The sequence below is a fragment of the Propithecus coquereli genome, unplaced genomic scaffold (genome assembly GCF_000956105.1).
Source record: "Propithecus coquereli isolate 6110/MARCELLA unplaced genomic scaffold, Pcoq_1.0 Scaffold80, whole genome shotgun sequence".
NCBI lineage: Eukaryota > Metazoa > Chordata > Mammalia > Primates > Indriidae > Propithecus > Propithecus coquereli.
This window is the reverse complement of record NW_012154174.1, coordinates 5438528-5465842: the sequence shown is the minus strand read 5'-3', so window position 1 is coordinate 5465842 and position 27315 is coordinate 5438528. Positions and strand designations below refer to the sequence as shown.

The window sequence follows — 27315 nt, the reverse complement described above, 5'->3', positions numbered from 1 at the left end:
ACCTGGGAACACATTGGAAATGTAAATTTCAGGCCTCACTCAGGACCCACTGAATCGGAAACTCTGGGGACGGGGCCCAGCAATCTGTGTTTTAACAAGCATCCGATGCCGGCTCAAGTTGGAGAACCACCATGCTAGAATATAGGCTCATTGAGAGCACAAGAGTTCCATTTTGTTCATCACTTTATCTCAGCACCTGGCACAGTTCCAGGCCGGTGGTAGCTGTCAGTAATTACCGTTGAGTGGGTGAATGCGTGAGTAAGCAAACAAAAGACATCTCTACGGGAGGAACTTTGGACCCTGGGCTGAGTCTCAGACTGAACTATTTGGGACAGGTCTTCCTAGTGTCCCTCAAACCTCTCCAGGCAGCAACCACCTAGAAATCCAACCCAGGCTGGCCTCAGGATTGGTGTCACGTCATCTCTAGTTTCAGGCGTGACCAGCAGCCTGTGTCATGGGCTGTCTCCTCGACTGTATAAGAAGAGTGATCTGAAAACAGCAGCTCTTTGTCATCTAAAATTTTTAACTAGCTTAAAAGCCAGCACTTCTCTCTCTCTTTCTCTTTTGATTTCAGGGCTGTGATCCAAAGTGCGGCAAAATGACAACGTGCGGTCTGTTGTCATCGTGGTTCCTGCCAGCCCTGTGAAGGCATCTTTCACTCCATCATTAAACATTGGCTGATTTTCTAATACTGGTGTTTTCTGCACCTGAATATTCATCTTTTCCCACCCTACACTTAGTGGGTGTCTTTACTCCCTTGCGCGTCACTCCTGACATATTGTTTCTGTCTGTACATGTCTTTATTTGAAAGAATCTGTTGTCATCGAGACTTTTCTGCTACATGCAGAAGTTGGAAGTCTTCTCTGACATTGACTGAGGCCTGTGGGAGTTCTGCTGGAGGATAGAACAGACATTCGGGCCCTTCGTGGCACTTTCTTGATTTTTGGATAAGGTTAGGGAGTCTTTGGAGGGGGAAGAGAGAGGCTTAGGGTAGGAAAAAGGGCAATAGATTGAGGCCAGGGAGGAAGCAGGAAGTATTAATAGAGAGTCGAATTTCTAGGACCTCAGCCATTGGAGTGGACATTGCTGAAGGAGGAAATGTATACTTCCAAAAACTTCTGGAGTATTTTGACTTTAACAGTGCATAATATGAAGGTTATTCCTGGAGGCCTCTAAATTATTATCTTTGGCTTTTGAGTGATCATCCAAGTCTTTCACCCTAGCAAGCATGTGAATGCCCCTTGGTGATATGAGACCACCTTATGGATGTGGGGGTGACCCTGGGAACCCCAGGCTCCAATGAGGAGGAAGGTGCCCTGCATGTAGACTCCTAGTAACATCTGCACTGAGAACGGTGTGTGGAGTTGCTTTAGGGTTTGGTTCTTTGAAGCCCACTTGGGATTCCTGTTCCTCCATTTCCATTTAGTTTTTAATCATGCAGTAAGTAACGTAGGCCCCTTTCTCTGTGCCCCCATAACTACTCTGTGCATAACTGCAGTCTTGGCACTTAGCTGTGCTGATTTCTAATTTCTTTATGTGAGTATGTCTTTTCCATTACATTGAGAACCCTTTTGAGAGCAGGAGCCATGTCCTAATCACCTCTGTATCCCTAGGGCCAGCACACGATAGGTGTTCAAGAAATATTTGTGCCACTGAAATGATCTGGTGTGTTAATGACTCTATTTGAATGCCAATTTCCAAGATGTGGTGAGGGTGAGCAAAGAAATTTGCCACTCTCTTTAAGAAGCTTATAGTTTAGGTGAAGATGTCAACTCTTCACCAAGAAAATAATTAGAAAACAACAAAATGTTGGACTGTATGGTGGTGAGAGTGTATTCTAGGAGTGCTGAGAAGGAAGAAGGCAGTGTGGGCTGGAAGTGTAGTAGGAACCGTGATAGGGGTTGGGGCTTGGGAGCTGAGTATATACTGAGGAGGCTGGGCACAGGGAGGAAGTGACAGATTCCCTCAGAGATAATCCATTGCTCTTGACACTGGGTATTCACCTCTTCTTTCTAAACAGGGTCTAAACAGTTGCTCATTTGATTGATGGGGTATGGAGCTTTATGGGAAGCGTGTGGGTTGGTGACTGTCACTGGGGAGGGAGAAGTATAGGCATGGGTCTGTGCCTTTTATACATTTATTTATGTATTTATGTACCCATACCCTGGCCAAGTGGATATTCTTGTCAACTCCACGTGCACCTATTTGAGGACCGTTCATCATACAAATAGCCATTAGCTTATCCCCTGGATAATGGGTACCAAAGAGTCTTTCCAGGGGTATGGAGAGCATTTGCTGGGCTATTAATATCTCCTAGAAAGCAGTTCCCCCTTTTTCTCCTTGATAAAGATAATTTCATAGTGCCTGTGTGGAAATAACCCAGTGATGGTGAGGAAAAAGTTCTCAAGACACTCGCTTGATTCCTCAAGGGAGCATTTCTCAGCTACATGTGTTCCTTTCTTCCATCCCAAAGTCACTGGGTTATGACAGTCTAGTTTATTATCCTGGATGGCGAGTCATGGTCTCTTGTCTCCTCTCCAAGTGGAAGATCTGTTGTCATCTCAGCAATGAGAGTGAAAAGCTGACCCATAGGCATGGCAGTGATGTAAAGGGTACACCCAGGTTGTGGATTAGTTTTACTGAGGACTCCTGTAGCAAAGAAGCTGAGCCCACTTTCCAGAACAGGAGGTGTAACATTGACAGGGTCTTGCTGGCCTGCCCAGGGGTGTGTATGTGTGTGCCTACTTTTGAGCCAAGTGCAGCCATTAGTGTGTGTTTCTGAAGTTTAGTTGTTTGTCTCTGTAAAATGTAACCAACTGACTTCCCCAAAGAGGGATTGTTCATTTCTTGTGGAAGAGCAGAGAAGGAGCAGCCAAGATCTAAGCTCCTGAAGACCTAACAGCGCGGATTCCGGAAGATGAGACAAATTGCCTGGATCTTGGAGTCTGTCACCCCAACCTTCCTGAGTTGTCTCTGACTCTTCTCTTCCAGGTGCTTTGTTCTGCACAAGCTGCCCAACTTGAAGTTTCTGGATGCCCAGAAAGTAACCAGACAAGAACGAGAGGAGGCGTTGGTCAGAGGAGCCTTCATGAAGGTGGTGAAGCCCAAGGTGAGCTGCCCACTCCCTCTTCAGAAGGGAGGCACTGCTTGCACTTACATCTCGTGGCACTGCTTACTCTTCAGGCTGCGGAGGATGTGCTCCCGTGAGGTTAAAATGCAGGCAGGATCTCAAACCAGGGCTTCATCTGTGGATGCGCTGTTGGCCAAACATGAAATAGGACTCAGCATAAATTGGGTCTTCCTGTGACCCAGGCTAAGGGGACCTTATTTTTAAGGTGGTTTCATGTAGGTGGGCTGATTTACCAATAAAGCAGCACCATACGGAGGCCAATGGTGAAGTTCTGGGGAGAATCTCAGGACTCTTTCTTGGAGATGTTTCCAGAGTTCCAAAGTGGATGTTTCCAATTTCAGGCCTCTGCAGGTTTGGAGCCGAGAAAGGAGAAAGAGGAAAGCACTGGGCATGGGTAGGATTCTGGGGTGGGTAGGATTCTTCTAGCACTTTCTTGCTATCAAAGGGGAGCTAAAGGAGAGTGATTTTCTTCCATCACAGGCAAGATCTCAACAATTCTCTGAGATATCATTAGTGTGGAAGGCAATGTTTTCTGACAATGTGTCCCCGGGCTGGCGTGTGCTTCGTACATGTAGCTCTCCAGAGCTTATCAGAATTGGTGTTTACTGACCTTTCCTTTACCAGCTGAATCTGCAAGGAGGCTGTGTAAGTGAATTTGGTGTCATCCTAACGGCAGCTCTGATGAGGCAGGGGAGATTTGGCTTGGAGTCTCAGATTCAGACACAAGGAGATTTTTAAGGAATGGGAAGAGTCGGGGTCCTTCAGTGAAGCCAGAGGCTTGAGGATGGACTTGATGACCCCCAGTGATCCCTTTGGAGAACCATCACCACCCTGGGGCTCTGTGGAGCGATGCATTCACCTCCCCTGAGATTGCAGGTTATGTGTTGAAAGTGCTGGCACAGAAATCCTAGAGGTCTAGTTTGTCCACAGCTATTGACTTAAAGCACTCTGCACGTGCATTGGAAGTGATTAAGGGGGAAAAGAAAAAAAACCAGAAACAAAACAGAACAATGAAAGCTTTTCCATCAAGTCACTCGGCTGGCAGCAGACCTCAGGCCACTTTCTTTCCCTGAATCCATGAGGTGCAACTTATTTCCCATTATGCTGAATAAGATTGCTAGCAGTTGTGGAAATATATGATATGGAAGGTATAATACTGGCAGATAAATGTATTGTTACCTGTTTCAGCATGTGGGAAATTAATTGAGTGATTCATTCGTAGCTATTAAATTGTTAACAGTTCTCCTTATTGAGGCACAGGTTTGACGTATTGCACATGACTGCCTTTAGTTATTCCAGCTTTCGTAATTTTGTCCAAATGAAATAATTTATTTCATGGCCTCCCTTTTTTTTTTTCTCCTGGTGAAAAGATTCTAGGCAGCATCATTACCAAACCCAGCAAAAATACAGCCAACGAACTCTTAATACAGGTTATTATAAATAACTGGTTCACCCTACATTTCTCCTTTCATGTATACATTTGTCTACATGTGTACAGAGTAGATCAATATTTCCTTTGCTCTCTTTGCTTTTGATATGAAAAGCTCTGCATTGTCATTGGAAATCTGAGGGGCTAATAAATGTAAGACCCACTATATTCGGATGGGGCGCTTGATACGTGCCCACCACTCACATAACCCCGTAAGGCAGAAAGGAGGGATCATTGGTTCAGGTAACTCAGGCCTGGAGAAGTTCACTGGGCTGCCCAAGGTCACCTGGCTAGTAATTGCCGGAGCTGGAGTTTGACCTGCGTGTCTGACACCCAAGCCCATGTTCTTCTCACTCTGCTGTCTCACCCCTGGAGCAGTGAGCTAAGTTTTTACCCATGGATCCCTTTATTAAAATAAAACCTCATAGGAAGGTCTAAATGAAGAAAACAGCTAAAAGCGGGACTGTTCTATTGAGTAGGGGTGGGGGGAAATTGAAATGCTCCCTTCTTCTGAAAGCATCTGGGAATGGCTCCTTAAAATCCAGTGTTAGCTGTTTCTCTGAGTCATTAGCAACATCAGCAGAAATGCTTCTCAGAGTTCCCAATTAGTTTCTAATCAATTATAGAATTAGCTCATGTTTGTGTGATTGACTCTAACATCCTTACTAACTGTATTAAGCTTAAAAATGCCTATTAATTATTTGAGGAGAGAGACAAAAATACTCTGACAATGTATAGGGACCTTGGCTCTCTTTTTGTAGAGTCACATGATTTCCAAACTGAAAAGGACTTCAGAAATCACCTGTGTGTGCTCATTCGAGAGATGAGGAAACTTGGAGAGCATGCAGCTCCGTGAGGCCCCACTTGGGACCAGAACCCCCAGGGGTCTGGGATTCCCGTTCAGCGTTCCATTTGTGCCATGATTCCTCAAGTGTACAGAGGATTCCTCCGTGTTCTTGGTTTCGCATCAAAATGTATGCCGCTCTTGAATGGCAGGCAATTGCCTTTTGTCTGTTGTTTTCAGAGATACGCACTGGTACTTTTGTTGCAGATAGAAGCCAAATGAGCTCCTTGCTGAATTCATGAATTGGTGTTAAAAAGGCTGGTTCTCACCTGTTCCCAGTGTGTACAGACATATGTTTGTTCCCATGCAGGTGTGTATATACACTTTCCATCTCTGTGTATATATACATATGTATGTTCTGGGAGGTATGTTTACACGCGGAGTCTTCTAAGTGGAGAGCAATTTCCTTCCTGGGTATTGCCGATGCTGTGCTGAGCACACTCGGCGAAGACCTATTTTTCATAACAGAATTGGAATCTCAAGTTGGCTTCTGTCCTTTCCGAGGCAGCAGCAGCCTGTTGTGCTTATTCAGCAGAATGCTGTGATGGATGATCAAGGGGCCGTGATTTGGGGACCTGTTTTCATTTTATTCCTGACATAAAGTATTTGGGAGAATGGAAAATGCCTCTCCAATCATAGCCTTGCCTTGGAGGTAGGGAACGGGCAGTCTGGGTGTTCTCGGCTGACGCAAATGCAGAATCATCCAGGAGCTAATAAAGGCCCTGTGTCACAGAGGGCTGATTTGGTACCTGGCAGGCCTCGGCGCTTGAGTGCGAGTTCTCTCTCGCTTTCTCTCATGATGACACATTTCTCCTTCATTGCTGCTTTTTGGCTTTTGTTATTTCAAAGCCGCCTTCTGTCTGAGCTCTGATGGTTCTACAGAAAGATGCTGTCATTCATTAGGAAGTGATAGTTGATATTGCAATGGACTCTTCCAGACTCTGTGTGTGTGTGTGTGTTATGAGTTAATGGATCTGCAACAGCTAGCCTTTGCTCATTTCCTGGAATTTTAAAGAAAATATATGTCTTTGTCAAATATTGGCCATTGAATCATGCCATTGTCAATACAGAGAGCACCAAAATGGATAAAGAGAAGGTTCAGGCCCCCAAAGAAAGGGTCCTGTAATGACTGGACCATGACTTCCTCGCCACACTGGGAAACATGGATCAAAGCGGTGCAGAGGCCTGTCCGTGGGGGCGTGTGTGGTCGGCACGCCAGCCCTGCACGTCAGAGAGACAGCTCAAAAATCCGACAGTCAGAATTGCTTAATTATGTCCTGGCTTTGTAATTATTCATCCCTGTTCTGGCAAAGAGCACAGGTGTCATTTCCTTGACATAATTATTTAAAGCTGAGCCCTCTTGTTTATAGGCATGTATGCAAAGTTGGCTACCCACTGTTTAATCTTCAGTATCTTACGGAAGCCATGGGAAGGGCAGCTACAGGGGGCAGCTGGACTGAGAATCACAGTCGATATTAGAAAGTGTTTTGACGTGTGTGCTTTTGTTTGCATGTGTGTCCATTCTCTTATTGGTAAGAGATGATAATAGATATATTTGTGAATGTCGGTGTGTCCTTGAAGATACGTCATCCATTTCTTTATGTGGGCATACCTGATCTTCCCAGCATGTGTGGTTTGTGTATTTGTGTAGTTAGGCATAGCGTGTATATTTATGTGGGTGTATTTTCAGGTATTTGGGACCGTGGCCTATTGTGTGTGTGTGTGTGTGTGTGTGTGTGTGTGTGAGAGAGAGAGAGAGAGAGGGGTGATGTGTTAAAGGAATAAATTTCAGAACACATGTAGTTCTGGAAATCTTTCTTATTCTCTTCCTTAAACTGAAAGTTGAAAGTTATTTGGATCCAAGGATCACCTGCTCCCGTGACTACACTACACAATCCTGCTCTTGACACTGGGAGTTAGGTCCTAACTCCCCTGGGAACCTTTAATTTCTTTCCATCTGTGTCTTTGTTTTTTGTTTCCCATGAAAAAGCAGCCTAGGATGAAGTCAGGCAATGGAACCACACGGAAGCCAGCCCTCCGCTGGGATGAGGCAGCAGCTCATCCCCTGGGGTGTCAAGGGCAGGAACTTTGCAGGCTTTGTTCACTTCCCTATCTCCAGTGCTTGGTCTATGGCAGAGGCTCAGTCAATACTCATCGAAAGAAAGAATCATGAATAATAATAGAGCATATTGGAGAGCCATCAGGAAAGGCTGTACCTTTTTAAATTGCCTCAACATGGTCACCTGGAAAAGCAAGAAAGGGACCATTGCCTTCAGGCAATGTGATCATTTGAACCTGTGCACTGGCAAAAAAGCCAGACTCCGGGTGTCATATTTGTTTTTCCAAAAGACTTTCCCTGGGGTTATCTATTTATGTGATGGGAAAACCTATAGCAGCCATGATCCCCGTGCCTTGGCTTTCCTATTGGGTAGCATTTCTCGGGGAGGCAAGGCTGTGACCTGAACCTGCATGATCTTCCCTCTCTTAAAACCCACCTGCTCATATTAGGGCCTTTAAGAAATAAGTAGCTTTTCTCAGAAAATGTGTTGGGGCACCTACAAGACTGTGTGTAGTAAAAATGAGATTTTTCCCTCTCTTAGTTGTCATTATATTTTTTGTCTGTTCCATAAAGGAGCTCTGCTTAGTGGCTTCTTTGGTTTACTTAACTGTTTTTTATGCCTAGCCTAGCACTTTACTAAGTGCTACCTTATTCTAAATCATACTGCCTATGTCTTTGATATCTTCTGTTACCCCTATCTAGCCCAATTTCAAACACATAAAAGTTATCAGGAACAACTTGTAGATTTATTATAATTACTATCATTTACTCTGTACTTGATAGTTTCAAGAATATGTATTTTATAGAAAGCCAGGGCGTGCCTGTAAATAAATATTACAAACCACTACTAGCACATTCAGTTAAATAGGCAATTAGCCAATGTATGTTGAAAGTTCTTTATAGTGCCAGACATTCCAAAAAAAAAAAAAACCTAAATATGTTGGTTGATTTTTCTGGATATTTCTAAGTACCTGAATATGTTAGTGTTTTTATGGTTCTTTTTTGTTTTCACACAGATGTTGCTTGTCTAGAGACACATTCAGATTCTATTTTCAGTTACTTTGTAGTAAATTTTGAAGACAGAAAATTTTTAATTACTTTTTTTTTTTTGGAAAATGCTTAGGCGGTGTGTTTAGAAACAACTCTGGGAGCCAAACATTTGCAGTTTGTTTGTTTTTCAACCTTATTCCTGACTTCACAGTTTGCCACATTCATTGGAGGGGGAGTCACATACGGATTTCATTTTTCTCCATTTTTCACACCCTCGCATCCTGTGTCTTGAGTAAATGCTTTCAGAGGATTGCTCTTTGGAGGCTGTTTCTGTAGCCTTGCATTTGGGTAGCAACGCTCGAAAGCAAAGATAGACCATTGTGGGAAAGCTACACATGTCTCCAGCTTCCTGATAAAGCCCCGTGGATGGGAACTGAAATCCACAATAGAAGGAAAGGCAAACTGACTGCAGGTGCTGAGGGCAGCCTCTCAGGCACTCCCAGAAGTCCCTGGGGCCTCACCAGGTGCCAAGCACATAGTAGAGATACCTCTCTGTGAAGCCCAATGCCTGGGGAAATGTGTCCCTGATGGAGCCATTGGCTTTCACGGCTCCCGGACAGCCTAGCTCCACACTTTTCTTCTTTGTGGCCTCCCAAATGCTTGCTTTTGTCCAAAGATATTCGGACAGACGCATGCTAAGAGGATCGTGGAAATAAGTGGCACTTTGTAAGTGTTGGGAATTAGACAAATATCCCTAGGATCTCTTGTACCACCTCTAGAACTCAACAATTGGGAGAAGTGTGGTAGATTGCAACATTTGTCCAAAGTGTTCCTTTTTCTCTGTTGTTGCCATGCCCCTCCCTAAGGGAAGAGTACATTTCCCCATTGCATTGGCTTTGGCCTTGGCCATGTGATGCTGTGGCCAATGGGATGTGAACAGAAGGGACAGCATGCCAATTCTGGGCCAAAGCCTTATGAAGAACCATGTGTTTCCATTCACTGCTCTCACACATCTGCCATTTGCTATGAAAACAATACAAGGGACACATTGACCAGACCTAAACCTGACCTAAAGCCTGAAGCCAAACCACACCAGCCCGCCAAAGACCTCTGCACACACACACACAAAAATACTTGCAGTAAGTCACTAGGACTTTGAGCAGTAGTGTTGCTGCAGAAACCTGACTGGTACCCAGGCAGGCCATGCAAGTTCTCTACTCTCTGATGTTTCCCTGGCCACTGGAACCAGGGCTCTTAACTAGGAGACAGCTTGGGGTTTAGTGAGGTTTATGGCAGTTGTTGGTGCCACAGCACCAACTACTGTGGGTTTTCTAGATGCTTAACTAATTAGGATAGCAGGGCTAGCCTAAGGTTTGACTGGCTGCCTATGGGTGCATTATTAGATGCATAGAAACCGTTGTGATGTGTGAGTTAAAAGAACACCTCACATGTATTAAGTGTCTACTGTCTACTAGCTATTATACCTGCTACTTAACAATTTTGTCTCTAATTTTCTCTTTGACCTTGAATCTATAAATGAGGAAACTGATGATCAGAGAAATTACATATATTAACTAAAATTTCAGAGCAAGGTGGAATCAGGTTCTTCCTTAGGTCTACCGAGGCCCTGAGGTTCATGTTCTTTCTCCTGTGTACCTTAAATTACTTTGGGGAACAAAGTCAACCTCAAAGCTTGTGCTCTTTTCATTGTGTGCCTTAAACAAGGCATAGATAGATGTATGATGGGAGGCAGGGGCAAGAGAGTGCGAAGACCAGGAGGTGGAAGAGGGGAAAAGAAACTTTTTGGTTTCAAATGTGACCATTCCCTCCAACCCATTTTGGTGAAAGGCATCAGTGAGGCAGAGAATTGCAGGAGCCAGGCTGTGGGGGGCTCTCTGTGTTAGACCACCTTTGCAGTTTCCCCTGACGGTGGAGAGGAACCTAGGCAGGCTTTGAGTGGGGAGGAAATTCTGCACAGGTCTGTGTTTGGGTCCTTGGGTGTCTGGGAGAGGGAGCCTTAGTGCTCTGTGCAGGGCAGGTGTTTTGTTGCTTTGGAAATCTGCAACAGCAGTTGCTGGGCTGAGGTTGCTGCAGCAGTCCCTGCACCCAGGCCAGTGTTGGCGCTCAGGCAGCCACAGGGGTCCGACAGCTGGGTCTGAGAGACCTCTTCCTGGCACTGCAGGGAAGGATACAAGTGGTAGCAAGCTGCTCTGATGCTGGGGAGAGGAGAAAGCTGATGGCTGTCAAAGACCCAATAGTGACTCCCCCGGCAATGAGTCCATGGAGTTTTAAAATGTCCTTTGACATGTTCTTACCCAAAAGCCCCTGTCCCCTATGGTATCGGTTGCCCTAGTTTTAAGAAGTAAATTTAAGTCTTCTTAACTGGGCCATGAAAAGCCCTCATTCGTGTGATCGCTGGCGATGAATGAGATGGAGCCTTAATAGCCGATTATGTCTGTAATCTGCACATTACCAGCTTGACGTTTTCTTGATCCACTTTGGAAGAGGACTTGTGGCATTTTGATCTTGCAATTTAGGTTCTTTGTATTATTAATTTTAAAAATTAAGCTTGTAAAGTAAGAGGAGAGGTAGAAAGAGAAGAAAATCAAGATGCTTTCTTAAGAAATTGGATTCTTAAAGAATAAAGTTGGGGTACTGACTTAAAGTTACCCACATTTAAAACTAACATCCCCCCAGGTTTTGTTTGTAGCTCTAGGGTGGGCAGGTTGCTCTTCTCCAGCTGTGGCTGTGTTGGTGACCTTGAACAACGCTGTATCTTTTGGTGCTTTCTCCATCCCTTCACTCCCAGCAATTCTTTGCGTTGAGCCTGCTGATTCTGGGCCAGTGATGAGGAAGTGTGGGCTGAAAATACAGAGGCCACCTGTCTAGGACCAGAGAAAAAAGGCCAGCAACTGATGTGTGAGTGAAGAGAGGATTATGATGGCATCAATGTCCCCTCCCCTGAGTCGGACCAGGGTCCTGCCATCTATCCTTCTGAACTCTGCAGCTTAATAGAGTTCTGCCTTCCGGTCCCATGGAAACATCAGATTGTAGGATTGCAGAGGCTGAACTCTCTGGCAGTTGTGCATCCCAAAACACAGGGAGCCTGCGAGATGGGTGGGTCGGAGGTAAACCACACAGATGCTGGGCCACTAGGAAAAAATTGTGAACCTTGTTCTGAAGCTACCTTTGATTACTTGTTAACATATTTGCAATTCCATGGCCAAGGAAGAAGCAGACAATGAGGATGGTATGGTCCCATGTTCTACTCTGGACTCTGGTTCTTTCCAAACTGCCTGCTACTAAGATTTGACATTTGTTGGAATGTGGCTAATATGTACTTTTCAGGGAATCATTTGGGTGAATGCCAAACAATGTGCCCAGGTAAATCCCAGCATGCCGTAGGACTCAAGTTGTGGCACTTCCTTTCCTACACTGCAGGCTAGGTAATGGGCCAGGTGCTCACAAGAGAGCTTCTTCTCATAGACAAAGAAATTATCTTTACCCTTAGAGGTGCTGCTCACCCCAAATGGTTCACTGAAGAGCAAAGACAACTTGTTTCTTGCCTGTTTCTCCGGAGAGCCTGTTTCTTCCTGCCCAAACCTTCAGGGACATCCAAGTTACCAGACAGCTTGAGAGTTTGTCACAACCCTCTAGGAGGTGTGTTTTTGCCTCTCTGTTGCTTTGCCTACCTGTGGTCACCATAGTTACTTTTGGGCCCCGTGTATACATCCACTTCCGCATGCATCCCCCTTGTCACTCTGACCAGGAGAAGTGGCGTTTCACAAGCTTGATAGGGCAGGTCTGCCCTTGGGGTCCCTGAAGGCTGGTGGTACAATTAGCTCTTTTATTTGCTTTTCTGCTCCTTACAGTGGAGTGTCTTAGATTAACAGACAGGGCACCATCAATAATGCACAGATGCTCTGTAATTGGGGCTTCCTTTGATGTTAATTTAGCTAAGTTCAATGCCATTGTCAGTGATAGCAATTATGCTCAGCCTTTTCACCAAGGACATTTTAGGATAATTTTATTTTTCATGTGCATTTTAAAATATGGCAGTAAATTTTGAGCTACATTACCTGAATTAGAACTCATTATTTCTTTTCAGCAGTGAACTAATACTCTCTGTCTAGGCTCCAAAGCTGTATTTTTTTTTTTTTCTTTTTTGAAGTGGGGAATTTTAAGGGGGCTTCTACTTCATGAAGCTTTTAACTCATGAGTGAAATTTAGAAGCGAATCTCCTCTTGTTCCAGGGGGGCGGGTGGATTTTGAATTGTCACAGGGGCTGTCTGGCTCAGTGACCTGTTCCGTGTTTTATCTGGCCCATTTTTATTCACTTGTCCCCACTGCCCAACCTTTACTTTTATTCTTGACAGGATTCAAGGAGTTGCCTTCAGCTGATTTTGGGGGGAGGTTTAAAATCCGAATTTACTGTGTCTATTGTATTCCATGAAGATCCTGTGATTCTGAATTTGTTCATGAGCTGTTGTTGGGTTTTCTGTTCCATTTGGGGCCTGGGCCCAGTCCAGATTTTGGGATTCTGTTTAGGTTTGGATTAAAGGCTGAACTTCTACCTTCTGTCGTTAGTTCCTCCATGTTTAAGACCGGGAATGGAATAAATATCTCCTTCCAAGTTTGTTGTGAAGATTAAATGAGATAATCTGTGGGAGGAGCTAACTCTGCCTCTGGCATGTGGCATCAAAGGCAGCCAGCGAGTGTTCTCAGTCACGTAATTTAGGTTTATAGAGACTGTGTCTTTGTATCATTGGTTTGTGTGGGTGAACACAGGAGCGGTAAAGGTGGGGGCTGCGTATTAGTCAGCTCTGGCTGCCGTAACAACATTCATCGGACTGGGTGCTTAAACAGCAGAAATTCATTTTCTCACAGCTGGAGGCTGGAAGTCCGAGACCAAGGCGGCAGCACGGTCAGGTTCTGGTGTGGGCTCTCTTCCTGGAGTATAGATGGCCACCTTCTCACTGTCCCCTCCTCTTGTGGTGGAGACAGTGAAGACAGAAAAAGACATCTCTTCCTCTACTTACGAAGCCACAGTCCTACTGGATTAGGGCCTCATTTAACCTTAATTACCTCCTAAATATTTGTCTCCAGATACAGTCGATTGGGCGGCCAGAGCTTCAACATATGAATTTTGGGGGACACAATTCAGTCCATAGCAGGGGCCATTGCTTCCATATTCCCATTAGCTTAATGGAGTTTTCTAGGATTTATACTTCAGTGAAGTATGTCTAAGGCTCTTCCTAAGCATGTGTTTCCTGATGAGAGTAAAACACCTAAAAGAAAAGAATATGAGAGAAAAAATAAGGCCTCACATTCATCCTGGGGAGGTCTGGGCCCTGAGTTTGGGGGTCTCCCAGGCCCCACAGGAGGCCTTTTTTGTTTTTGTGGTGGGGGCAGAGGGGGAAGGCAGCAGCCACAGCAAGAGGGGCCCCTCTTGGGAGGAAGGCCGTGCAGCGCGGGCGGCAGAGGAGGCCCCACTGTCACTGACGGTGCGGCAGCCGGGACGGACAGCTGGACAGCTGGACAGCTGGACAGCTGTGGAGCCGAGAGGTCGTCTCTGCACAGGACCCAACTTGGGGAAGGATGCCTGGTGCAAAAATAAGCCCTTAAGCTCTTTCGTTTGGATGACCTCAGACTCAACTCTCTTAATCCTCCTCCAGCTCCCTTGGCGAATCTTGAAATCAAGGCCGATGTTTAGATCCTGGAATTTGTCATTGGAATCAGCCCTTCTGCCCCCAGAGTAAAATGCAGAAAACCGAGAAGTGAAATTTGGAGGCTTGTTACACACGTCCAAAGTATATTATCTCATCATTAGAAAGGCTTTGAAACCCAAGGTTGAGATACTGGATCTCTGGATAATTAGACAACAACCAAAGTGCTGCATTACCAAATTAAAAAAAAAAAAAAAAAACTGTTCAGTTTAATGTTTAAAAAAGGAGAGAGTGTGTCTAATTTCTGGACTCATTCTAAGTTTTAGTCATGGGATGTTTTGGAAAATATTAAATTACAAATTATCTTTTTCATCCTTGTGTTCAGAAATGCAAGTCCATCCACACCAACTTGCAACTGCAACACTTTCGGATGGCAGAGGCCTCCCCGAGCGCTGTGAGTTGCGTTTGCCTAAGTGAAAAGGAGCGGGGTGAGCAAACAGACCAGAGAATGGGGAGCTTTTCCTTCTTTGCTTTCCCACCCCTCTTCCTTTGCACATTAGATGACTAAATGTGCAACTTTGTTCACATAACTGCTACAAACAGTTCACTGTGTAGGCCAAATGCTCTCTAATGCAGTAAAATTAAGAAATAATATGCTTTGAAAGTGATTTATGAGTGTGGTTAAACTGCCAGATTTACAAAGAAATAGTTCAGATCTTGAGAAGCCTCAGGAGTCACGTCAAAAATGAATTTGACCATGATTTAAACTGCTACTTTTCTTACATGACATTTAATATGTGTACTTTGGAGGCCCATATGTCTTTAATAAAATAGCATTAAGTTTTAAATATGATATGAATGCAGCCAGTTTCTAAATTCATAACCTTTTCCACAACTCCAAAATGTTAACCAATAAGGGAGTCATACACGCAATAAAACATAAACCTTAGAAAATAGCTTTTTATTAAAATGGTTAGACAGTTGGCAGCTGGGTTGCAATGTAATAAATACAGCGTTGTGGGTTTATCAGACGTTGTTTACCCTGCAAGCAACTGGGACCAGACAACTAATTATAGCCCCTGCACAAGAGCAGTTCACACCGAGTCCCCCTGAGTGTGTCCAAGAGGCAGAACAGTTTGCATTGAGAGCCCTGGACAAGGAGTCCCAAGATTTGGGTTCTAATCCCTCCTCACCACTTAAGGAGGGGTGTGACTTTGAGAAAGTCACTCCTTTTCTCCAACTTCTCCAATCTGTCATGGAGACGATCGCATCTGCCAGGCAGGTTGCGGTGACTATCAGAAATATCTGCCACAGTGCCTGGTATAACGTAGGTGCTAGGTAAAGAGAAATAAGTCTTTTAAAAAGCAGTCTTTGGATTGAAAAGTAATTTAGGCTAGATCTGCAAGTCCTTCTACCAGTGATATTGTATGCTGACTCTAGGATGGCCCTAAGAAAAGTTTAACCACTTGGCCAGAGATCAGTGTAAGTGTAGCCAAGAATGAATACGAAGTTCCTGCCTTGCTCAACCCTCAAATGCATGAACATGTCAGCACTGAGAGAAGGACATATTTGATTCTAGGGGAATGGGAGCATCCTGGTGGCCACTTCACTGTTCCCAGATATGGGAGAGAGGCGCACCGCATTGCCCCTCCTTGCTTTTGGGTTTCCGGTTCATAGCAAGTGTGAATTATCCCTGGAAGCCTTGCTGCATCACAGAGAAAAAGGCCTTGTGCTGCTGCTGCTGCTGCTGTGTGCATGTAAATGTGTCCGCCCACCTCTCTACGCAGTGGTTTTGCAGGGGGCCTCCCGATCTCCCTGTCTCTAGATGTGTAGATGCGACTAGCTTTTCCAGCATCTCCGATGGAAAGGCTGGTCTGGCAGTGGTCTGTTTGTTCATGCAACCAGTTATTACCACCTTCCACAAATTTCCTTAGCAAGGAATTCCTGAATTCCCTAAAATGGGAGCCTGGATTTTGAATTTCAGGGCTCAGACATGTGTGGTAATCAAAGATTAAAAGGCCAAGGGACCGTTTCATTTTGTTTTATTTTATTTTTATATGCTTTTTAGAAACAATGTTATGATCCCATTAAGGGAAATTAACAAAGAAAATCACTCAACTATATTCCCAACATGCTAACTCTATGACTTCTCATTTTACTTTGTTCCCTTCCAAACCACATCCCTTTCTACATGTATTTTATGTATTTAATGCTCTACTTTTCTCCAGAATATTTTTTATTGTTTATTTTGCATTCCACAAATTTATTCTTTTTATGGACTGTACAATTCTCCATCAAATTGATCTAAGTACCATAAATTACCAAACTATTTTCCCACTGCTTCTGGATTTTAACCTTATGTACAAAATACTGCTAGTTGTATGTGTATTTCAGAGCACACGTGTGTGTGTGTGTGTGTGTGTGTGTGTGTGTGTGTTTCCTTTAAATTACTTTCTTAAGATAATTTTCCATGGCTGGTCTGGTGGGTCACAGAGTGTAGGTGCACAGTGAGTGGTTTAGGCTCTGTATAAGAATTCCAGAGTGCCATTTTTCAAGTTGGCAGTCTATCCTAAAAGTCATTGCACCTACCTGGGCCACAGAAAATGTAGGTCGAAAGGGACGCTTCTCATTTCCAAGACCCTCTTTGGGAACGAGCTTCCTAGAGTCTTATTGGTTGGTAGGGTTCTGGAAGAAAGGATTAGATTCTGGCGCAGGAGTTCCTACAAAGCATGCATTGACCTGCTAAGTTGTAGTCCTAGGGAATTACGGGTTCCCTAGAGCATCCCGAAAATTATTAACGGCATGCAGTCCCCATCAGTGTGAATGTGCCTTTAGACTGTTAGCCAAATCTTTGCATAATACCAATCATTCTACCTATAAAAGCACAAATATGTTATTGTTCTCAATAGCCAATTTAACGCAGCTTTGGGGAGGAAAAAAGAGAAAAGAAGATTACAAGCTGGCTGATCTTGCTTTTATTTCTCTTAAATCTATCCACACTTCTCAAGGGTTGTACTTGTTTAAAGATTGTATGCAACTGTGCAGTCTGTGTGATTTGGAAAGCAAATCAAACTAAATATGAAGTTTTCAGCGTGTGCTGTTTTTAAAGGGTTTCATGCATTTATTCCAAATATACATTTCTTCCAGAGTAGTGCTAAACCTATAATCTTTTTCTTGTTACAATTCTTTTTTGGGGAGTGGGGGGCCGAGAGGGTGACTCGGTTTTGGAGTGGAAGGTTCCTATTAACATCTACCTCCTTCTTGCGTGGCATTATTCACAGCAGAGCTATTAAGGCTAATTATTTTCAGGTTTCTATCAAAGGGGAATATTTGAGCTGACAAAAAAAAAATGCATTTCTTAGGAAGAAAAATAGCCTGTTTAAATAAGAAAGGGATCATTATCATCTACACCTTCCCCTCTCCCTCCAGTCATTAGCCCGTATAGGGAGGAGGAGCCAAGACACCCATGGGAGTCTGTAAGTCAGAGGAGGTTCTGGGGGACTGTGCTCACTGAGATGGCTGGTACCCCAAGAAGGGGAAGTATATGTTCCCTACATTTTTCTGCAGCCCATCTGGATTATTCACTGACTTGGAAGCTGGTGGAAGCCTGTCATTTTCTTTCTCCTCTTAGTGAAATTCCCTGACCTTTGATATGTGATGGAAAGAATATCGGTTGAGGAGCTGGGTGTATTGCTCAGGAGAGACTAACTGCTGTGACAAACAGCCCCCAGATCTTAGTGGCTTAGTCATTCTCAGTCCACTGAAAATTCCTGGATAGAGAATGAGGGGTGTGCAGTCAGTCAGGGACCCAGGTTCCTTCCATCCTGTGGCTCTGCATTTTCCTTGGGCCTTGGAGTCCTGCCCTGGGCTCAGCCAATGCATGGAGTAAGCATTAGAGCCTGGATTGGGCAGGACAATTTTCAGTCCTATTTTTAAGGTGGCACACATCGCTTTTGCCCCCATTCTACTTGCCATAAATCAGGTATATGAAAACTCATAACTGCAACAGAGTCTGGGAAATGCAGGTGTTGTGCACTGAACTGTGTTCCCCACAAACTCAAATGTCGAAGTCCCAACTTCCAGAGGCTCAGATTGTGACTATGTTTGGAGGCAGGGCCTTTAAAGAGGTGACTAAGTTAAAATGAGGCTGTTAGGGTAGACCCCGATCCAATCTAGTTGGTGTCCCTATAAGAAGAGATTAGGACACACAAGGAGATACTAGGGGTGCCCATACACAGAGAGACCACCATGGAATGAAGCAACAAGAGGGTGGCCACCTGCAAGCCAAGGAGAGAGACCTTAGGAGAAACCAACCCTGCAGGCACCTTGATCTTGGACTTCCAGCCTCCAGAACTGTGAGAAAATAAAGTTCTGTTCTTTCAGCGTTCCAGTTATGTTAGCCCTAGCAAACTAATACAGCACTTAGATGAGTGCCCTAAACAAAAGTAAATGTATTTTCTGAGCATGTACACATCCCCTACATCCCTGAACTCTTGTGTTTAACTCCTGTCCCATAGTCGGCTGGCTGTGAGCTCTTGGGCAGGTCTCATTTTCCATCCAAGGCTCAGATTGCTCATCTGTAAAATGAACAAGGAAATCTAGATGAACTCTGAGGGTCATTCTGTGGTTTTGTGACCTGGCATGAGCCCCTCAGCTGACATCTGGGTCAGGTCCGAGTCCAGCAGCTGGCCTCTGGGATCTCAGGGGCGATACTGTGGTGCCACTCGTGGTGGCATGCCAAGGGCCCAGGTTTTAGGGTTCAACCTGGATTCAAATCCTGGCTCTCCCATTTGCCATGGACTTCAGGCAAATTAGTGCCTCGATTACCTCATCTTTAAAATGGGGATAGTAAAAATAAGTTCCTGAAAGTGTTGTTGGATTAAAGGAAATAGTGAATCTACTGTAAAGCACCTATCTCAGGGCCTGGTGCAAAATAAAGGCTCCACACAACTTTTTCTCTCCCTCTCTCTCTTTCTACTTTTTTTCTTTTTTATTTTTCTGTATCTATGTTCTTTTTATTATTTTCATGTAAGAGAGTCCTGAATGTGAATATAGAGACTTTAGAGAGCCTCCTGACACACAGGACTTCATCAGATCCTCAAGACCTTGAAGGGAGAGACAGAGTAGGTGGCACCTTAGTTTACAAACAAGGGACACTAAGAGAGAGAGGCCGTGGGATTCACTGAGGGTTCCACAGAGAAATGAAAGTGAGATTAGAACTCAGGTCTCCTCTTGGCCCAGTGCCTTGCTGTTGCATGACCTATAATTTGGCCATTTGGAGGATTCCAGGGCTCAGGATGAGACAGACATGCTTCAGGAAAGGGAACCCTATGTCGTCCACAGGGCACAATATCCCTGTCCACAGATTTCCCTCAGTCAGCTCAGAATGGAAATGACATGTCGTTCAAAGGCCAGTCGATGCAGCTTTGTCATCTATTTTGCAAACAAATATGTTGTATCTACGCCCAGGAATAGAAAGAAGATGGTTAGCTTCCACACATTCCTGAATCTGCCAGAGGGAGACTGCATCGACTTGGTGAGTGTCTAGGACCAAGATTTACCCTTCTTTGTACTCCACATCACCTGGGCTTCCTCCACGCTTCTGGGAAGCAGTGAACATGGCCTTGAAATACTATTTGCTCTTATATGTCTAGCTTGCAGCAGCTGTTGTCCTCAAACCACCCGTTCTTGGTTTCGTAGGCTGCAGAAAGGGGCTCCAGGGCCAGAAGTTCCCACCTCAAACCATAGGCTGAAGACGAAGGGCCCGGGCCAGAGAGGGAGGGAGGAGCGGAGATGAGCATTTCCAGGTCCTGGTCCTGTTGAAGACGCTGTAGCTTCAGAGCCAGGCACCATCCTCCCACTTAGAACTCACAGCGATAAGAAGCTCTTTTAAGTATTTTACTTCACTTTTATTCAAAACAAGCTTTCTAGCAGGCTGAAATTTTGAGATGCACTGCAGACAGCTGGCGTTCTTCAAGCCGTAGGAAAATGACAGTGAATTCAGCCTTTCTGCTGTCTCTCTCCTGTAGGGCAGGTTATCTGTCTTTGTCATGGCTAATGGCAATGTATGCTATCCATGACCCACTGCAAAGGGAAAATATCCATATTTTAAAAATGCACTGAGAAAGATCTCTTCTCTATCAGGGACATGATCATGCTAGAAGGAAGGAAGCAGAGTTTCCAAGGTCACAGTTTCTCAGTCGTTTCTGGGAGGTTGCCATTTATTTATGATCTTATCATTTGAGTTTCAAAATTAGAAGGACTTTTTCTGGAGTCTTTTTCAAAAGGGAATTTGAAATGATGAGGGCAAAGAAGCTTCTCAAGCTCCTCTGATTTTCAGGAAATCAGGTACGTTTTAGCTTTATCAACCAGGGATGCCATTGTCCCCTTGAAGTTTAGATGGAAAGAGACATGGATGAAGCTTCAAGATTGGGATCATTTCCAGGCCAGCTATGAAAATTGAATATCAAAAGCCCAGGATGAGTGTTATCAAGCAGTAAAAGAAGATAGTTTAGGTTATTTCTCAGGCCATACACTCTGGTAAACTTAGTTCAGACATATGCAGCTTGGACTCTCACTTCCACCCCCTGCTCTAATCCTAACTCTTTGGAAAGCTGTGTGAGCAAAGACATTCCACAGTGGAAGGGCAGCACCAGGAATTCACAGTGCTTGAGAATCCTGCCAGGACTGTTAAAGATTGGAAAGAAGAAAACCAGAGCCAGGTGATTTAGGATATTTATCAAGAACGTGTGAGAGTTAATATTAATACATAGCAGTATCTCCCTCTCTTCTCAGTCCACCAAATGGCCTGAGAGGAATCTCAGGTGCATCCTCTTGGGAAGGTCTTTCCGGTTTCTACCCACCTAACACCAAGTCTCAGTTTTTCAGTTCTTCTTCCCATTCATCTGTACATCCATCTTATATCTACTGAGTATATCAAGGTCAGGAAGGATTTGGATAGAAAAGGGACTAAAACAGAGTCTCAGGAGGCCCTTTCCAGGAAAGCTGAACTCAAGTCTTTCCTTTATCTTTACTACATTGACCTCTTCTATGGTACCTGGGTGCCTACAGACTTTTCCTCCGCTGTGTGCCTGATGAAGTATGTGGATGTTATAGAATGAATATTTTAAATAACTTAACCTTTGTGCCTAATAGTACCCTTATTCCCTTCTTGTTGCTCACATTCTGACGACTAAAGTTGGATGAACAGAATTCTTCAAAGGGTTTTGTAGATTGCTGTTTGATTTGGCTCCGGAAGGAAAAATCAGAGAGAGTTGGGTTTGCAGGTAAGACAATTCTGGATGGATGGGCCAGATGCACAATGCCAACCTTTCTCTAGGCTGACCATATGGGCTCCTCAGGGAAAGGACAGAGCAGTGTAGGAGAGCCGGTCACTTCGGTGTTTGGGAGTCCTTGTGTGAAGAGCTCTAAGTGACTTTCAACAATGAAGTTCCCGTTGAGTTTAGGCAGTCTGGAAAAAGGCTTGGAATTCCAAATTAGATGGACAGCAGAAGAACTACATTCCACTAGAAAAAGAAAGTCTTGACATCAAGATATTTAAACCAAAGGGAAAGGCCTGAGACCTAGGGGAAGGAAGGAGGAAAATAAACAAAAGTAATAAAATTATATTCTCCCAGGACATCAGAGTTTACAAAGGCCAGACCATGACTCAAGTCTAGAATCATCTGCTAATAATGGAGATGGATTTTTTTGTTCTTAAAAATATATTCTAACTAAGTCAGCTTGTGTCAGCTTTGTAACAGTAAGGAATAAGGCAAAGGACTTGACTTCATCTTGCCAATTTCTTTAGTTGGCTTAGTTCTTACCTGCCAGGAATTTTGTGAACTTCCTAGCACAGAGCCATCTGCCTGGGGTACTTGTGGTTATTTGATGCCCTGAGTTTGCTGTGTGATTTCCGACCTCATTTCCCACTGCTCTTTAATGTGTTTTTCAGTTCAACAAGCTCAGTGTCAGTCTCAAGTTCTTCCTCTTGCTCCCTTTCCTGCAAAACAGATATGCCATCATCATTGTTACCCCAATATCTTCACTCACTCATTCCCCTTCTAGGGAATATACTTTCTACCCTCTTCCCCTTATAAATCCTTCAAGGCCCATCTAAGATCCTGTCTTCATGAAACCCCCTCTTAAAATTGGGGCCTCAGTAATTCTCAGACCCCAGGCTTCCCTTTAACTACTCCCTTCAACCATATTATATTTTTAAATATTTGTATGTATCCATCTTGCTTTTTCAACTGGAAGGGCAGAGAATGTATCTAATCTATCTTATGTTTATACCTCATAGGGCCAAGTTTAGGGGTGGCCCTACACTATCGTTAGTATTTACCATCTTCTACTGCACTGAGCTACACAGAGATGATCACTGTCTTCCTTGTGGCCAGTCACCAGGGAATACCCAATGCCAAATACCCAATACACAAGCATTCAGTTCTCCCACCAAGTGGTATTTGGAAAATATGTATATGAGACAGTGGCCAGCCTTGGGCCAGAGGGAAATTTATTTGGATGCTTGCTAGAGGTCACACCTCAAGGCCACTGTCTACATATCAGCTTTGTCTCAGGAGCTGACTCATGTTTTTTATATAAATCATAGTGAGTTGCCCATTATAAACACCTTGTAAAACTCAAAAGGCTTTATGGCTGTTATTAGCTACTGCAGTTGTGATTTACTAGCTAATTCAGGCCAATGTGTGGATGAGTGTGTCCAGGGCACCATTTGTCCCATCTGCATAAGTCAGAGAGTAGAATGGGCTGCATTCAAAAGCAAATGTCTCTTCCAAAGGCCTGTGGCATGTCAGCCTTGCTTATGTTTTAAATTGGCCGGTTAGCAATCTCCTCTCAAGGTGGGCTGTGTCTTCATGCCATGACACCTCCATCTGACAACCCTTGGTGGGAAGCGTGGCTGCGGCAGCCAGTTTCCTTTCAGTGGCTCCACTGAGGACTTCCTTATTGGGGGGAGAGAAAAAAATAAAGTTGGGAAATATCTGGAATGGCCCTGGTGACACTTTTGTGTTTCCAAGGGCGTTCAGCGTCAGATTTTGTACAGACCTCTAGTTAGTAATAATAATCTTCACATTTACCTCTTGTTCTTTCTTAAAATAAAAGTCTCACTATTAGAATGCTTATGGTGTGTGCGTTAACATAAAATCAGATATAGCCACGGCTCATGTATAAGGCGATATATGTTTTATATAATGTGTATATTTTTATTAACGTTTTAGGTTTTTACATTCTTTTTAATCCTGCTAATTGTCTAAGATAGTATCGGAAAAAAATCCTTCTACATAAATGATATACTACTATTTTGGATCTGAGAACAGGGACTAAACTGAATCCAACTTAGAAATTAGGTTTGTAGTTTATTTGAAGGAGAGAAAAATTATCTATGGAAACACCTGTATATGAGGCATGTATGAGTAAACACAGAAATGCTTACCAGGTGAGCACACTTATATGTTTACACATATGTAGCTATATGTGCATGTTATATAATATAGATACTAAATACTATCCCTTACTCTATCATATAGATTTTTACTTTGATTGGCTCACATTTAATAGACTATGTCTCCTTTTGTTTTGAGATTTCAGTGACTTCATACTGTAGAACCAAGTGGCATGGGAATGAGATAGCTCTTTGTACTTCCAAATGCTAGTCCTTTTGCCTACAGTTGAACTACAGTTGACCCTTGAAGAACACAGGTTTGAACTGCACGGGTCCACTTACATGCAGCTTTTTATCAACCAAACAAAGATTGAAAATACAGTATTCTTGGTTGTGAAACCCAAGTATGTGGAGGGCTGACTTTTAGTATATGTGGGTTCTGGAGGGCTGACTTCAAGACTTGAGTATGCATTGATTTGGATATACATGCGCAGTCCTGGAACCAATCCCCTGGATCTACTGAGGGACAACTGTACTAACTTGACCTAGAAGGTATATGAATTGTGCCCTTAGCCTGGTTTTTCCCTGCCTGTCATTTTGGGGTGAACTGTCCAAGATGACAAGGTTTGTCTTCTAAAGGGTTGCATCAGTCTCTGGGGTTAGACATAAAAGCAAGAAACAAAGGTTTATCTGCGTCTCTTATAGTTAGTGCCTTTCCCTAAGGATTTCTGGTGGGATGAGCCATAACTAGTCAGCCTTTGTACCTGTGACTCAAAGAATATGTCTAGCATTTTCCATCAGATGTTTATTGCTCAGCTAGAATTGATTTAGCGAACATGTATTGGGTAGTTACAGGGAACAAGGTTCAATGAGGTCAGACTCATTTGAAATCAGATATTAATCTTAAATTAATATAAGAATAAATGATCACTTTATACTTATTAGACTAGAACAATTAAAAAACCAGATAATGGCTAGTGTTGGTGGCATGTGGCGTTACAGGAACCCTCGGGCACTACTGGTAGGAGTGCAGCAGTGCTAGAGTGCAGGCTGGCTTTATTGAGTTGAATTAATATACTCATACCCTCTGACCGTGTCCATTCTAAGATATATATCCCAATGAAATCCTTGCATAGGTCCATAAGGAGGTGTATATGAGAGTTTTCATTAATGTATTATTTGTAGCGTTGGAAAGTTGAAGGCAGCTTTGAGTTGGAGGAAACACTGGGAGATTGGAAGGTAAAATGTGGTAGGTGCCTTGAAGTACTGTGCCGCAGTTAGAAGCAAGGATTCAGTGGGTGCAGGGCAACGTGCGCTGTATTGTAGTCACTACGTTTTCTTATTTTGGATACTCTGGCACCTGGGGCTTTGGTGACCAGGGAAAGACTGCCCCTCCCAGGGCTAGCCAGTTCTTAAAGATGGCAAATGACTCACTTCGAAGTGTGCCTTTTACATGCAAACTAACCAATGAAGGGCCCATTCTCTGAACCACCTCCTCTCTCTGGCTCTTATACTCTAAGAGGCAATATCTCTCTGTCCTAATTATCCCAGGGCCAGGTACCAGACAACTCAGGACAGCCCCTAGACCCCAGAGTCTAATGAAATTATTAAAACTAACCAATTGTGAGCCTGCTTATCTTGCCTCACCCACTCCTTCCTGAAAAAAACACAGTAAAGGCTTTGCCGACACTTTCTCCCTCCTTCAGCCTCCTCACCTACCCTGGTGCTTGCTGGTGTGGCCATGGCATGCCTCTGACTCTTGGAAACTGTGAGTAATGAACTGTCTTTTCAATGGCAGTCATCCTGACCTGTTGGCTTCGCCATACCTAAATAATAATAAAACCTATATTTTATAACAGATGTTTTAAAAAAAGCTCTTAATTTAATAACTAAGATATAAAATACATACACAGTGGCATTTACATACCTTAAAACTCATGGAAACAAAACCACATACTTTTGCAAGGACACATTATAACATCAGAGTGGGTGTGTATGGTGGGAAGGAGAATCAAAGTGGGAAGTGGAGGAAAGAAAAGTGAATAAACAAATAAAAGAAAAGCTTTGGGTTTGGGGAAGATGAATCAAATACCTTCTCTGACTTCTGTGAGCTTACAACTGAGGCCATAAACATGGAGAGTTATCTAACAATACTGAGCAATGTAGTTCTCGGGCCCAAGGCCTCTTCTGGATGGTCCATGCTTTGGGAAGCCGGAGGTAGGCAACAGCTCGCTGAGGGTGAGTGGGCTGGAAGACACCAGTCCCTTCAGGTCCACGACTTAGCATTTCTCCAAGTTTGTTCCGGGGAGGAATGGTTTTGAGATGCTATCTCTAAAAAGGTTCCTACAGTTAAGCAAGGTGGGAAGTGCTACATCCTCCATCGTTCTCTGGGAGCTATTTAACATCTATTGTACATGGGACATCATTAAAGGCTGTAGGGAGTCCTGTGGGGAGGAAGTTGGTTGAGACTTGTTTAACCCTGTGTTTCCCAAACTCATTTGACTTGAGTCCTTCCCAGGAACACCCACTTACCCGAGTACCATGAAAAAGATGAAGCTTAGTGGTGAACCTCTCAGAGGACCTGAGCCTATCTCCCTAGCAGAAGGCCTGGACAGGGCAGGCTCCCAGGCAGCATTTATAAGCTGGGGAAGACCATGGGGATAAAGGGTTAGAGAAAGGGAAAGCTTGGTGGAAGAGGGTTCCTTAACTGAGATACCACCTCTTCCTTAGCATCTGGAGGGCTTGGCTCAACAAGAATATTATGTGTTTTTCAAATCAGAAAGATATCAGTTCAAGTCACGGTTTTCAATTACTATAACCTGTGGCAATTTCTCTGAAGTCTTTCAGTTTGGTTTTCTCATCAGCAAAATGCAAGCCATTAACCTCATAAGTTTATGGTGAAGGTTAGAAATAATATACGTAAAGCATCTGGAACATAGTAGCTTAGTAAAAATTAGGCATTATTATCAAAATTGTTAATATCTTCCTTAGATCTTTTATGAGGACTAATAGTGAACATATTCACTACTAACTGTGTGACTACAGAAGTGTCTTACTCAAGGTCACATAGCTCGTTAATAGCAGAACTGGGACTAGAATCTACTTTCTTTGGGTCTTGGCTCAATGTCATTTTCATTATACTGGACTAAGGATCCTTTTGCCTGTTTCATGATTAAAGGAACTCAGCAAAAGCGCCTTCAGTGTGTTGAATGGGCTGCTTCATTGTGGCGCTGTGAGAGAGACATGTCATGTGATTCAGAGGCCACAGGGTGCCACAGGGATTGTTGTGTCAGTTGTGTTCTGCATCCTTGTTAATAACCTAGAAAAGGTTGTAAAAGAATATGCTAATTAAATCTGTATATTGCCCTAAATGGGGAGGTATTACAAATCCCATCAATGACAGAGACGTGACATAAAGGGACCTGGAGCTGTCAGGCATATGGACAGGAAATCACTAGATGAGATTCAGCTGCAGTAAATGCATCCTAATACATCTGGGGACAAATAATCTGAAACACAGATATTCAATGGGAGAAAGATATTTGGAAAGCAGTAAATGCTGAAGGGGACCTGGGGGATAGTGGACAGCAAATTAGATATGGGTTTTCATTGTGTTAGGCCAACAGAAATTGGTAATGCAATCTCACACTGTATTTTCCAGCAGTCCCCCAGAGCAGCTGGGAGCAGAAAGCCTCTTTCACCAGCCAAGATCAAGTCCACCCCCCCATGCACTCCTGAAGAATGGCCTGGCTGGGGCTGGGGTGGAGGCAGGGGTCACTTTACCACCCCCACCC

At 43.8% G+C, this 27315-nt stretch overlaps 1 protein-coding gene across 1 annotated transcript in view; it reads left to right on the top strand.

Moving 5' to 3' along the window:
• The window catches only part of LOC105825449 (chromosome unknown open reading frame, human C10orf11), a 626737-nt gene that overhangs the window by 562993 nt on the left and 36429 nt on the right, over positions 1-27315 (top strand). Inside the window, exon 3 of the mRNA XM_012663221.1 lies at positions 2992-3109. Within this exon, the coding sequence (XP_012518675.1) occupies positions 2992-3109 (118 nt within the window). The remainder of the gene's footprint in view (positions 1-2991; positions 3110-27315) is intronic.